This window comes from Chiloscyllium plagiosum, chromosome 8 (genome assembly GCF_004010195.1).
Source record: "Chiloscyllium plagiosum isolate BGI_BamShark_2017 chromosome 8, ASM401019v2, whole genome shotgun sequence".
NCBI classification, from domain to species: domain Eukaryota; kingdom Metazoa; phylum Chordata; class Chondrichthyes; order Orectolobiformes; family Hemiscylliidae; genus Chiloscyllium; species Chiloscyllium plagiosum.
The window spans coordinates 87,824,186-87,839,336 of NC_057717.1; the positions used below are offsets into that span (position 1 = coordinate 87,824,186).

Consider the following 15,151-nt stretch of genomic DNA (forward strand, 5'->3'; position numbering starts at 1 on the left):
TTAAGTACCGTGGGTGGTAGATTAGTTCCCAGGTGGGCTGACAGGTCTCCAGCAGGATCCATAATGGTAAATGGTCCCAAAAAGCACTGCAGGTGATTGCTGAAATGTCACCCCTTTCTGGTTTTTCTCTCTCGTTTAGCCCATGGAGGTGTTTGTTGATGATGAGACTAAGCTGACACTCCATGGATTGCAGCAATATTATGTTAAACTAAAGGACAATGAGAAGAATCGCAAGCTGTTTGATTTACTTGACGTCCTGGAGTTTAATCAGGTGAGCCATTATTGAATGAGAATCTGGTGGAGGTTTGAGCTTTGTGCAGAGTTACAGGTAATGTTTAACCTTTACGACCTTCCGATCAGTCAGGTTTGCAGTCCATTATTATTCTGTTTTCAAATAGCCAAGGCCAGTAGGTACGAACTCTGAACTTGAGGTGGCTGCTAGGGGGCAGAGTTGTGTGAGGTCAACAGACATGCCATAATTGTCTTAGGGCCAGGCTAGACTGCATCATAACCATTGATCCCTAACCTGACACACAGCTGTCGGTGAACCTCTGCCACAATACTTATCTTTGGGGGTGGTATTCCCCACTTCCAATACCACGTGAGAAACTGTTTGCCAGCATTGTCCCTAGGTGGACAAGCTCAGACCTCCCTGTTCTCCCACCAGAGGAAACCATTTCCACAATCCAGCTGGCAAAACTTTGAACCTTTCAAATGATACCATTCATTTAAGAATGTTCAATCATAGTTTAAGTAACTTCCAAAATACAAGATGCTCCAAATGTTTTGCTCATCTAGATCTCTCGCATCCTTGCATTTTTAACTTTTAAAGTGTAGGTGATGTTTGTTCTGTAAATATATGGTCATTCCTACACCATATTTGTTAAGATTCTTTGTCCCTTGACTGACCAGTCTTGGTGATATTTGAAAGCTTTTCTGTTGGGATAGTTAATCCAAGCCCAAATTGTTAATACACATTGAATGTCAGTGCTCCCAGCGCTGATCCTTCTGCCTCCCTTTGCTCTCCCCTCCTTATTTGAACAACTCCCATTAGTCTGCTTTTAGCTAATTTGCCATCCAACAGCCATTGGCCCCTGACTCCACATACGCAGAACTTTGCCACAAGGTTACTGTATGGTCAGTACTTTCCCAAATCCTGTTGCTGCTTTAACAGACTCAGCAATGACATTTGCCTTTCATGGATAATGTCCAAGTCAGCTGCCTGCTCCCTGGCCCACCGACGTGGGTGTTGGTGCAAGGCAACGTGACCAGACCTTGTTGTGTTTGGAGCAGAATGGGAAGTCCCTCAGTATATTTTAGTCCTGATGACCCACATACCGCCACATCAACCATATAGAGGCTGGGATGAAAACAAAGTGCTGGAGAAACTCAGTGGATCTGGAAAAAGAAACATCATTAACGTTTTAAGTGTGGAATAACTCTTCAGCTGAAGAGTCACATTGGAGTCAGCATGAACTCTGTTTCTCTTACCACAGATGCTGCCAGAGTTCATGCTGAGTCCGGTTTGACTCTTCAGTTGAAAAGTTCCAGATTCAAAGCATTAATGTTTCTGTGCCCACAGACCCATTGAGTTTCTCCAGCATTTTGTACTTATTTCAGATTTCCAGCATCTGCAGTATATTGCTTTTTTATTTCATAGCCCCCGATAGTATGGAAGCAGGTCATTTAACCCATTGAGTGCACACTGACCCTCCAAACAGTAGCCTACCCAAACCCACCTAATCCCTGTAATGCTGCATTTCCTATGGCTAATGCACCAAACCTGCACATCTTTGGACTGTGGGAGGAAACCAGAGCATCTGTAGGAAACCCACGCAGACATGGGGAGAATGTGCAAATTCCATACACAGCCCCCTGAGTCTGGCATCGAACCTGGTGTGTGGCAGCTGTGCTAACTGCTGAGACACTGTGCTGCCCTGTTGCACCCTTTCTAAAGATCCTTTCTTAGGTATGGAGACCAAAGCTGTGTGCAATCTCTAGTTAGGGATGTGGTAACTGGCACTTGGGAACCATTCCAAAATCTAGTTTCCATGTTTGAAGATAACATTCAAGGGGTGAAAAATCAGGAAACTTTACAATGTGAGTCTGACATTGATAGTAATGGAGAACATGAAGATTTATTCTTAGATGTCACCACAGTGTGGAAGCAGTCCTTGTTTCCCTAGTTAATCCACCTCGCCTGCATAATATGGACAATTTACCCTGGTCAATCACCTAACCTGCGCATCTTTGGATTGTGGGAGGAAATTGGAGCACCGAGGAAACCCGCACAGACAGTCGCCTGAGGCTGGAATCGAACCCAGGTCCCTGCAGCAGTGCACTGAGCCACCGTGCTACCTCGGGAAGTAGGGGTTTGGGCTTGGAGCTGTCTGATCAACAAGTAACCCCCCGGCAGTCTCCCAAGGCTGACATGTGCCTTTCATGGTGGTGTGCCTTCTGTATTACAGGTGGTGATCTTTGTGAAGTCAGTACAGCGCTGTGTGGCACTTGCACAACTACTAGTGGAGCAGAACTTCCCAGCTATCGCTATCCATCGAGGCATGGCACAGGAAGAAAGGTATCGCAAGCGTTTTTTCAAAACTCCCTTGATCCCAACACAAGATTCTGGTGGTGTTTTCATATAATATTTGTCAGATCCATGTGCTTTTAAGGAAGCTTTTTTCCACCCCTTCCTCCACCTTTCGTTCTTAGGTTGTCTCGTTATCAGCAGTTCAAAGATTTTCAGAGGCGTATCTTGGTTGCAACAAATCTGTTTGGTCGAGGTATGGACATTGAGCGAGTGAATATTGTTTTCAACTATGACATGCCTGAGGACTCTGACACATACCTGCACAGGGTGAGATTGCTCTTCAGTAAAACTCTTGGGTTGGTTACCAGTTCCTGATTGCAAATCTATTCGAACTTGTTGAATGCTGACAACAGATAGTGTGGACCTAAACCCTGTATGTTCTCTTACCCCATTGCACTCAGCCCCAGCTTTCTCCCACTTATTAACTATACTGTATTAGAGGGAAGTGATGATTGGCTAATGGGTTCTGGTGGAGGTATTGGTGTGGCTGATGCACCCATTAATGGTTGACCATTAACCTCCTGACATTTTCAGAAATAAGGGAATATGAACTGTAGGTTTCTCAGTTTGGGAGAGCACAAGAATGTTAATAAAACAGAAAATGCTAGAGAGACTCAGCAGATCTTCAGCATCTGTGGAGAGAAAAACAGTTCAGTCCAGTGAGTTGAGTGTGAGAGTTAATGTTCTGTGCAGAAGGACTCGTTGAGGGGACATCCAATTTATTCTGGGTTTCTCCTCGCTGGACAGTCGCACTTTTCAGCAGCTCTACAAACCAAAAACAAGAGCTGTCAGCACTGTCTGGGAAGTGTTAATAATGCAAGGACATCTGGGAGTGCTACTTCTAGGGTCCACAGGTTTGATATTCTGGGAAGTGTCAGCAGAAATTCCACCATTCTGTTAAATCCCTGTGTGTACGGGGGAGTGCTGTTTTGACCTTTGTGTCTTAGTTGGTGATGTGTGTTTAAACCTGCCAAGTTACTTTAGACTTAAGAATAGGTTCATAATACCTTCTGTATCCTTTCTGCTAATAGGTTGCTCGTGCTGGTAGGTTTGGGACAAAAGGTTTGGCAATTACCTTTGTGTCCGATGAAACAGACGCGAAAGTACTAAACGATGTTCAGGATCGGTTTGAGGTCAATGTTGCCGAACTGCCGGATGAAATTGACATTTCCACCTACAGTACGTACCAAGCGTTGAGTTTTCTCATGATGGCAGTACTTTTTTCCTTTCAAACACAACACTCTCCTCCAGGGTGTGTGTGTGTGTGTGTGTGTGTGGTGCTGATTGGATAACTGGTGATGGAGCTGTAAGGGGTGTAACAAGGTGAAACAGTTTTAAAACATGGGCACGCAGAATAATGGTGACGTGGAATAATAGAGCAGGCTTTTGTTGATAGAGGTCGGGAGAGGGCAAAGCTAGGGGTGGAATAAAACTGTTAGTTTTTAAGTATTTGTTAAAGGAAATTGATTCCATTTCTCAATTTATCATGGCTAATTTGTTTCAGTGAATATCTAATCTCGTTCTGAGTTGCTTTCTTCCCAAAGATGAACAGTGCTCAGGGAGGTGCCCTTGAATAAAGAGGGGAAGATCCTGCCTGTTTCTAATGTCTACCTTGACCTCTGCACTCCAAGCCAATATGAGTGATTAGCAGGTGCAGTTGCTGCTAATAATACAGGGAAGAACAGCCAAACCAGTGATCACATAGTGACCAGACTCTGATCTTATGTTGGGCTGAGTGTTACAATATTGGTCCTGGATTCTTCACATGTCCCTGAGCTGGCTGACAGCACAATGGCTTGATCTTACATCTGATTCACAGACACAATTAATACCTTTTTCAAACTGAATCATCAATCTGTAAATGTGCTTGGTGTAAGCTTCCTTAATCAGTGGTGCCATTTTACTAATGACTGATCTCTAGCTCCCTGTTTCTCTCTCCCTTCCTTTTCTGACTAGTAACATGCAGTACAGAATCAGGCCGTTCGGCCCAACCCATCTGTGCTAATCAGGTTTCTCATTTGCCGGTATTTGGCCCATAACCCCAGTAAACCTTTCCTGGTTGTGTACCTGTCCAAATGTCTTTTATGTTTGTAATTGTATTCGCCTGTACCACTTCCCTTGGCTGTTTGTCTCATATATGCATCACTCCGTGTAGGGAAAAGATTGCCACAGGTCCCTTTTTAAATCATCCCCCCCACTCCGCCCCACCTTAAATCAATGCCCTTTGTCATAGAATCCCTGCAGTGTGGAAACATGCCATTTGGCCCATCAAGTCCACACTGACCCTTTTGAAGAGCATCCCATTAGACACACCCCTATCCTATGCCTGTAACCTTACATTTCCCATAACTAATCCTTTTGTTATTTCACATGCTGCCTTAGTTTTGAACTCTCCTTCCCGTGGGGAAAAGATTGTTGCTGTTTGCCTTACCTATGCCTCTCATGACTTTATAACCCTTTGTAAGGTCACCCCTCAGCTGCCTCCTCTCCAGGGAAACAAAACCGATCCTTGTGGCTAACTGCTGGTCACAGACTTCCAGCCTGAACAACAACTCTCTACTACCAACCTGTTTTCTCCCATCAAGCTAATTTTGTATCCAGTTGGCTAGCTGTCCCTGGATTGCATGTGATCCACCCTTCCTTACCAGTTGTCTTTTTAGTTTCCTGGGGTGTTTTGGTATCAGTTACTTGGATCTGGTTTTGGTATGTGCTCTTGTCTGCCTGTGTGAAGGACAGATACCCGATGATTTCTTGTCGAAGGAAGGTTTACCTCACTCACTCTCCTTTTTATATACTTGTAAAATCAGTTTCTGGCTAGTTTACTCATTCTAATGCGGAAAGTCAGGAGGCATGGGATAGAGGGAAATTTGGCCAGTTGGATAGAAAACTGGCTAACCGGTCGAAGTCAGAGAGTGGTGGTAGATGGTAAATATTCAGCCTGGAGCCCAGTTACAAGTGGAGTTCCGCAGGGATCAGTTCTGGGTCCTCTGCTGTTTGTAATTTTTATTAATGACTTGGAAGAGGGAGTCGAAGGGTGGGTCAGTAAATTTGCAGATGATACGAAGATAGGTGGAGTTGTGGACAGTGAGGAGGGCTGTTGTCGGCTGCAAAGGGAATTGGATATGATGCAGAGCTGGGCTGAGGAGTGGCAGATGGAGTTCAACCCTGCCAAGTGTGAGGTTGTCCATTTTGGAAGAACAAATAAGAATGCGGAATACAGGGTTAATGGTAGGGTTCTTAGTCAGGTGGAGGAACAGAGGGATCTTGGGGTCTATGTACATAGATCTTTGAAGGTTGCCACTCAGGTGGATAGAGTTTGTAAGAAGGCCTATGAAGTATTATCGTTCATTAGCAGAGGGATTGAATCCAAGAGTCGTGAAGTGATGTGGCAGCTGTACAGGACTTTGGTTAGGCCACAGTTGGAGTACTATGTGCAGTTCTGGTCGCCTCACTTTAGGAAAGATGTGGAAGCTTTGGAGAGGGTGCAGAGAAGATTTACCAGGATGTTGCCTGGAATGGAGAATAGGTCGTACGAGGATAGGTTGAGAGTGCTAGGCCTTTTCTCGTTGGAACGGAGAAGGATGAGGGGTGACTTGATAGAGTCAGAAACTTTTTCCCCGGGTACAACAGAGTGTTACATGGGGACATAAGTTTAAGGTGAAGGGTGGAAGGTATAGGGGGGATGTCAGGGGTAGGTTCTTTACCCAGAGAGTGGTGGGGGCATGGAATGCGCTGCCTGTGGGAGTGGCAGAGTCAGAATCATTGGGCACCTTTAAGCGGCAATTGGATAGGTTCATGGATGGGTGCTTAAGCTGGGACAAATGTTCGGCACAACATCGTGGGCCGAAGGGCCTGTTCTGTATTGTATTGTTCTATGTAATTTTTCCCCTTTTGGTGTTTTGTTGGTTTCTAAAACTCCAATCTTTTGGCTTACTACGCTTTGCAAATAATCTTTTAAAATTTTAAATACTTTTCTAATCGAAGTGTTCAACAGCTTGAACCCAGATCTCCTGACCCAGGGATAGGGACACTTGCGCTATTATAAAGCCCATTCTAATTTTGTGCTGCGCTTAACATCCTTAGTAAACAATGGGTGTGTGTATCTTGTTGAGTTTCTTCAATTACATTTTTGAATATTTAACATATTTCCATTGAGGCCTTCTTCAGTTTCCCAATGAAGGGCTTATGCCCAAAACGTCGACTCTCCTGCTCCTTAGATGCTGTCTGACCGGATGTGGTTTTTCCAGCAGCATCTGCACCCCTCCCGTTCTGCACATCTTTCCAATGAGTCCCACTACCAGCCTTTTTTGTGCCTATTTGCCAAATGGGCTTTAGCCAGCTCTCCCCCCATTGTTACATAATTGGCTTCACTTAAATTTAGCTTCCTTCTTTTGGGCTCAGGTTTATTAACTCTGAAACTTGAGTGTGAAATTCAATTGCAGTAGATGACTTTTACTCTGAGGTTACTCATTAATGCTGAGTTGTACAATACCAAATTTAAAATCACTTATCCTTAATTACACTGCAGTTTTTGGAAAAATCTGTTACAGAAGAATTCTCCAAACTTATCTTTGATTACTATTAGCAGTTGGTTATGTCGAGTCCGTATAAAAATTTCAGATTTCAGTCTCCCACTATGGTTACATTACCTTTATTAAACTCTGATTCCAGCTCTTGTCAATGGCATAATTGTTGCTAGGTGCATCTGTAAACTGCTTTCACCTTGTAGTTCCTGATCCCTGCTCAGTGATTCAGCTTTTACACCCAGTGGTGACATTGCTGGTTAGGGAGGAAGCGTTTGTTTTGTCTGATTAAGCTGTAATCGGAGTTCCAGCTGTAGAGTTTGTTTTTAAGTTATCGAAGTACATGTTACTGTTTCGCAAACCTTATTGAGGGAATGTACTCAACAGGTAGCAACACATTAACAGCTTCACTGAGTTTGCTGGATTTGGAGAATAATTTGGATTTTCCCCCTCTGTTTGATGGAACAGATCCTAACCAGGTCTGTTTTTTTGTTTCCCTTTCTAGTTGAACAAAGCCGATAAAGCCAGCACTTGGTGAGGTTACAGAACTGTCCCACAGAAATTCACAGCAGTTAACAGATGGGCATCAGCGATGCCTTTTACCTACAGAAGGGGAAGAAATGACTTTTAAAATTCCTTTTGTTGAAATGTTTTTAAAAATTGTTTCAATTGATACAACTTTTGTGTGGAAGAAATGAAGCTTTTATAAAACATTGAATCTGTTTAAATTTGTTTGTACATTGCTTTTTCCTGCCTGTCTTTACCGAAAGGTGGTCTGTTGGTTAATAAATCTGTTTTCAAATACCCACAAGTCCTGTGTGCTTCACCTGAAAAGACGACCAGTGCACGTCCATGGGTCAATGTCAGCAGATGATTTATGGAATTGTTGGGGGTCTTGAGTGCTTTGGAATCTTTAGTGTGGCATGAAGCTGTGTCCTGTCCAGAGGAGCATCACGTAGATGTTTATGCCATACACTGATACATAGTTGTGTTATCGTAAGTGTACAGCGTGTGTTCCTAATACAGGAAAAAAGGTGACATCATTAAAAATGACAACCAAGTAATATCTGCCAATGCCCAGTAGGCGTGCAAAGCAACAGCTTTTTCAGAGGATCTGTGTGTGGTGCTGGAAAAGCACAGCAGGTCAGGCAGCTGTGTGACAATATGGGACCTTAATGGATTTTCTGAGGAGCAAGAGAATCAACATTTCAGGCATTAGTCCTTCATTGGGAGGGCTGGTGGGCTTATGCCCGAAACGTCAGTTCTCCTGCTTCTCTGCTGCCTGTACCTTCCCAGCACCACACTCTCGGCTGTGATCTCCAGCATCTGCAGTCCTCGCTTTCTCCCTTTTGAGAGACCTGGTAAAGCAGTGAAGTTAAAATAGAGATACCATGGCATGCGCACATTTTGATTGTTTTGAAGCAGTTTTGACTTCACCAGGTATTGCAGGGTGCTTACTGTAATAGCACCAAGTTAAAGCAGTTTAGATTTGACTCTTCTGATGTGAAACAAGCTGAATGAGATCATCATTGCCCCACTAAAATCAAAGATCTGCAGTGTAATTGCATCTGTCATACACATTTTCAGGGGGGTTGCAGCTGGAGTTCATAGTTTCAGGTGATCTGGATGACACTCTCCTTCCACATGTTGAATTTTGTTTTGCTGGTGTCACAGATGTAATCTGAAGAGAGTGGGGGCTGTATTGCGCACACACTGGCAACAATCCGCTGCGCTCCTCCAGTTCTCTCCCTTTCTCTACAGGGCCTGCCCAGCATCGGCCTGCAAGCTCCACAAGCATTTCCATGGAAATATGAGCCTGCCATCGTCGATGTCCACAAACACTTGTCACATACTCCTCTGTGTGGCTGAGATTTCAGCCACAGATGTCAAATACCTTCACTTCCAAACTGTCACCTGCCCATGTGTAGATGAAACCCTCTCATACCTTCATGTTTGTCTGCCAGAATCCTATGCAGCACGTCATATTCACTTAAACTCCATCTGTACCTACATTGGCTCCAAATAAAGCCATGCCCAAACTGAAACTTATTTTAGTGTGTACTATGTATGCGATACTTGACAGAAAATCCATCAAGGTCCCATAAGATGGTATCAAGGTGGTGTGGCAGGAGAAGGGCAGCAGATACATGGGAGCTCCACCGCCTGCAAATTCCCCTTTTGAGTCACTCGTCATCCTGACTTCAGATTGGAGAAGTGATGGCTAGCAGTATTGTCACTAATCTGGGTTTGTAGATGAGTAATGTTCTGGGGAACTGGAATTGAATCAAACCATAGCAAATAGTAGAAATTAAATTCAATTTTAACAATCTGGAATTAATCTACTAGTGATCATGAAACAATAGTCAATTATTGGTAATGTCCTACAGGGAGGGAAATTTGCCATCCTTACCTAGTCTGGCCTCCCTGTGACTCTAGACCCACAGCAATGTGGTTGACTCTCAACTGCCCTGTGAAATGGCCTGGCCAGCCACTCAGTTGTATCAAACACCATGAAGTCTCAACATAGGAATGAAACAGGATGGACTAACTGGTTTCATTGACAGAAGCATCCCCCCTGTTCATCCTGCAAAGTTGTCCTTACATCTGGGGCCATGTGCCAAAATTGGGGGAGAGTGGTCTCACAGACGGGCCAGGCAACAGCCTTATATCGTCAATGTTCCAAACAGCACCATCATCCATCCCTAGATATGTCCTGTCCAACTCGCAAGACAGATCCAGCAGATGCGGTGGCTCTGTGCTATACAGTCAGGAGGCAATTGCCCTGGGAGTCCTCAACATTTACTCTGGACCTCATGAAACCTCATGGCTTCAGGTTAAACATGAGCAAGGAGTCTCCTGTTGATTACTATGTACCGTCCTCCCTTGGCTGGTGAATCGGTACTCTTCCATGTTGCACTACCCTTGGAGGAAGAACAGTCACACAGGAAACAGACCCTTCAGTCCAATTAGTCCATGCTGACCATAATCCCAAACTGAACTGGTCCCACCCACCTGTACTTGGTCCTCCATCCACCATTTCCTTTGGAAGTTCATTCTACACATGAACCACCATAAAACAAAATCCCTCTTTTTTAAATTGCTCTCCTCCCACCTTAAAAATATTCCCCCTCATCTTGACATCTCCCATCCTAGGGAAAAGACCCCTGCCATTTACCTTATCAATACTGGGAGAAAGTGAGTGCAGATGCTGGAGATCAGTGCTGGAAAAGCCTTTTCTATACCCCTCATTATTTTATAACCATCTACAGGGTCACCTCTCAACCTGTTGTGTTTCAGTGAAAATAAATCCCAGCCCATCCTCTTCTTAGAACTCAACCCCTCCATTCCAGAAACCTCCAGGTAAATCTCTTCTGAACCCTCTCCAGCTGAAGAGTACCCTTCCTATAACTGGGAGACCAGAACTGGACACACTACTCCAGAAGAGATCTCACCAATGCCCTGGACTGCCTTAATCTCCCAACTCCTATACTCAAAAGGTCTGAACAATGAAAGCAAGCATCCTAAATGCCTTCTTAACCACCCTATCTATATGTGATGCAAACTTCCAAGAATTATCTACCTTAACTCCTAGGTGGTCTCTGTTCTACAATCCCGCCCAAGGCTTCACTTTTAATTGTACAAATCTTGCCTCATTTTGTTTTAATACTTCACGTATATAAATGACAAACAAAAGTGGACCCCATCGCTGATCCTTGAGGAAAATTACTGATCACAGGCCTCCAGTCTGAAAAACGACCCTCTGCCAAATCAAGCCAACTTTGTATCCAATTGGCAAGCTCAGCCTGAATCCTGTGTGATCTAACTTTACTAATTAAAGTCCAAGTAAACAAAGTGTGCGGCTCTGGCCTCGTCAATCTTTGTTACTTCCTCAAAAAACTCCAACTTTGTGAGACATGCTTTCCCTCACGCAAACCCACGCTGACAATCCTCTTCAAATGCATAGAAATCCTATCTTTCAGAATCACTTCCAACAACTTAGCCATCACTGAAGTCAGACTCTCAGGACTGCAGTTCCCAGGCTTCTCCTTGCATTCCTTCCTCAAGAAAGGCTAATGTTAGCCACTCCAGTCATTCAATACCTCCCCTGTATTTGTAGCTGATAGAAATGTTTCTGCTGAGGGGCCCACAGTTTCCTCTCTAGCTTTCCATAAATTCCTGGGAGACACGCGCTCAGCTCTCGGAGGTTTACCAACTTATATTTTCTAAGACCTCCTGCACTTCCTCTTTTGTAATGCGAACTGTTTTCAAAACATCAATATTTATTTCCCTGGGTTCTCTGGCCTCCATTTCTTCCTCCACAGAAAAAAAACTGATGCAAAATATTCATTTAATATCTCTCCCATTTCCTGGGCTGCAACACGAAGACGACCTCTTTGATCGCTAAGGCACTGTACTCTCTCCAATGGCTATCTTGCTCTTAATGTACTTGTAGAATCTCTTTGGATTATCCAAAAACTTATTCAGCAAAGGTACAAAATGTACTTTAGGTGGGGTTTTCAACAGCACTGGTTTAACAGCAGCACTACTGATCTAGCTGATCAGGTCCTAAAGGACATAGTTGTGTTAGTGGTAGTTGGTGAGGGAACCAACAAGAGGGAAAAACATACCAATCCTGATCCTTACCAATCTGCCAGCTGCAGACACATCTGCCCACGACAGTATCAGTAAGAGTGACCACTGAACTGTCCTTGTGAAGATGCAGTCCCACCTTCACGCTGAGAGAACCCTCCATCATGTGTAGCACTATCACCGTGCTAAATGGGACAGACTTCAAACAGATCTAGCATCCATGATGCACTGTGGACCGTAAACAGAAACAGAATTATACTCCAATCTGTAACCTAATGGCCTGGCATATCCTCCACTCAAGGGATCAACTCTAATGGAGAATGCAGGAGGGCAAGCCAATAGCCATGTTAGGCGTTACCTGAAAATGGGATGTCAACTTGGTGAAGCCGCAAACAGAACCCTTTGGATGGTGAGCAGGATAAGCAGTAATTTTAGGGCAGAGTTGAGAGATTTCAAATCCCACAGATCTAAGCTCCGCAGTCCTGCCACATCCAGTCATGAATGGTGGTGGATGATTAAACAATTCGCTGGAGGAGGAGGCTCCACAATCTTCAACGATGGAAGAGCCAAACACATATACAAATACATTGGACAAACTGGCAGAAAACTAGCCACCTGGATACATGAACATCAACTAGCCTCAAAACGACATGACCCACTCTCACTAGTATCCTCACGTATGGATGAGGAAGGGCACCACTTCGACTGGGACAACACGTCCATCCGAGGACAAGCCAAACAGAGAATTCCTAGAAGCATGGCATTCCAACCGGAACTCTTATCAACAAACACATTGACTTGGACACCATTTACCACCCCTGGAGAAAAAGAACAGGAAATGACATCACCAATGCAAGGAAACCCAAACATATAAATAGAAATCAGGAAACACCAGCAGTGGGCTTTGTCCAGAGGCTCACTGAAAATGTTACTCAGTATGGTCATGAAATGTCTGAAAATGAACCTTCCAGCTCAGCAAGCAAACCTACATTCACATATTACTAGTCATTAGATTCTAGCTACAGGTAAACTGTTAAATTAATTGAACTCTAAAAATTGAAGCTCTCACTCTCTCTCACAGACTGACATAACAGGAAAAAACATGAATGGAAGGAAAACTGGGAAGACGTTTTGAAAGTCTTTGTTCACAAGGTCTGTTCAGTTGGTTCTTGCTTCTCCTTTATCTTTTTCCAAATGTTCCCATTGATTTTACACAAGGCCCAGGGTGGCTGTTTCATTTCCGAAAGATCTTTGACTTATCCAATTCAAAAACATCAAATTGCAGCATCGGCTGAAAGAAAAATAAGCTTTTTTTTTAATCAGGTGTAAAGTGGCTTACTGCAGAGAAACTGAGAGGGAAAATATTTTGTTCACTGCAGCCTAAGCTGTTCAGCTACCCAACCAGCAGTCACAAATACTGACAGGGAGATAGTCCACAATCCAATCAGCTTCATTTGGAAATGATAACATGGTTGCAGTTCATCCGCACATTACTGTTAGCCACAGCTACAAAAACAGGGCTCATTAATAGGTATCAAATTCCTTGGTTTTAAAACAGGCAGTCATTCCTGAAATCCTGGAATTGCAAAATAGTTACTTCTTTTGAGATCACAGTTTTAAAATGTACAAGAAGTTTTAAAAATCAGGGTATTTATTGTTACGACACAGTCGTGAACCCTTCTGTTAATTAAACCAAAGCCCCAGAAAAGGACACCTCGCCTAATAATCTGTTAAAATCTGAGTGACAGAGAACTCCTAAATTCAACTATTTAAAGAAAAAATATCAGTTTAGTCATTAACTCTAAAAGTGAACATTAAACAACAACTATTTACAACTCTCAGCCTCTTTACTCTTAAAGGTTTGTTATCCACCTCCAAACGCTATAACAATACATGGTTCCAATAAAAACCCGGACTAAAGTTAATTTCAAATCCTCACAGTGGCTGTCATCTCTGGTGTCCTCCTCCTTTTGGCTGACGATCGCCCTGGGTCATCTCCGGCTGGGAAGATGTTTCATATGAGAAAGGGACCTTTGATAGAGAGTGTTTTGAATGGCATTCACTCTCTGTCTAACTTTCAATCTGCCTGCCTGGTTACTTCCCCCAACATCAGATTGTCTCATTGGTTCAATGTTGGCAAAACAATAAATTCAAATTGATTGGGTTTTAGTATCCTGGAGCATAATTTAAACTGATTGGTCAAATTTGAAATATTGTCAAAATAGCAACTAAAACTCAGGTATCTGTTTCACAGCCAAATATTACATATTTTCAATTTTCCAGTACACTCAGAGACTGCTAGTTAGTCATATGGTAGGTGCTTGTCAGCTCTCGGTGCTTAACAGCTTTCACTCTCTCTTAAAGGTACAGTACACACCTTCAACTTCATAACATTATAATGTTTTCCTCACCATTTATTGGATGTAAGGAATATCAGATCAGCTATGATCCTATTGAATGCTCAATGGGCTAAATGACCTAGACCTTTTCCTGTTTATTATGGTCTTTACCTTCCCATCTACTTGTTGTCATCTATAAAGTTGATGATAATACAGTCACTTCCCTTATCCAGGTCATTAATATATATTGTAAATCATTGTGGCACCAGTCCTGATCACTGTGGAACTCCACCAGTTACAAGTTGCCATCCTGAAATTGCCCCCCTTGTCTCAACTTGCTGCCTTCTTTAGTTCAGCTAATCCTATATCCATGTTCATAGACCACACCCAAACAGCATGGGTCTTTATCTTATTAAGTAGCCAATAGAATCATTTGTAGGCACTTGCTTATTGAACAGTTTTTGGAAATCCACATATATCACATCTACTGCTTCTCCATTATCTATTCTGCTCTGGACCTCCCCAAAAAAAGTTGAAACAAATTTGTTAGGCATGGTTTCCTCTTCATGAAACTATTCTGACTGCTTGATCATATTCTATATCTAAATGCTCTGCCATTATATTTTTATAATAGGCTCCAACATTTTCTCAATGAAAGATGTTAAGCTGACTGACCAAAGTCACCTGCTTTTCTCTCCCTCCCTTTTGTAAGGTGGTCAAATCTGAAACATTAATTCTGTTATCCTCTCCATAGGTGCCGTCTGATTGGCTGAACACTTCCACTATTCTTATTTCAGATTCCCAGCAACTGGAGTATTTGCTTCATGTTGGTAGGAGTTTTGTGCTGTTGTAAGCAATGTGCATGAAGCTGGGTATATGTAGTGCCATGATCTACCTTGATCATATAGAATGACAGAACAGGTTTGTAATTGGGATGGCATAGTGACTCAGGTTAGCAATGCTGCCTCATTGCACCAGGAACCTGAGGGTTTAATGCCACCCTCGGGCGACTATGTGGAGTTTGCACATTCTCCACTTCTCTGCATGGGTTTCCGCTGAGTGCTCTAGTTTCCTCACAAAGATGTGGAGGGTTGGTGGATGGGCTATGG

General features: G+C 43.3%; 1 protein-coding gene across 2 annotated transcripts in view; it reads left to right on the plus strand.

The window, feature by feature from the left end:
• LOC122552162 (ATP-dependent RNA helicase DDX39A-like) overlaps positions 1-7,917 on the plus strand; it is a 37,893-nt gene extending 29,976 nt beyond the window's left edge. For both annotated transcript variants that reach the window (XM_043694682.1, XM_043694683.1), the window contains exons 7-11: positions 140-271; positions 2,469-2,578; positions 2,713-2,857; positions 3,622-3,769; positions 7,619-7,917. In XM_043694682.1, coding sequence (XP_043550617.1) covers positions 140-271; positions 2,469-2,578; positions 2,713-2,857; positions 3,622-3,769; positions 7,619-7,635 — 552 coding nt within the window. In that variant the 3' untranslated portion in view covers positions 7,636-7,917. The remainder of the gene's footprint in view (positions 1-139; positions 272-2,468; positions 2,579-2,712; positions 2,858-3,621; positions 3,770-7,618) is intronic.
• The last annotated feature ends 7,234 nt before the right edge of the window (positions 7,918-15,151 follow it).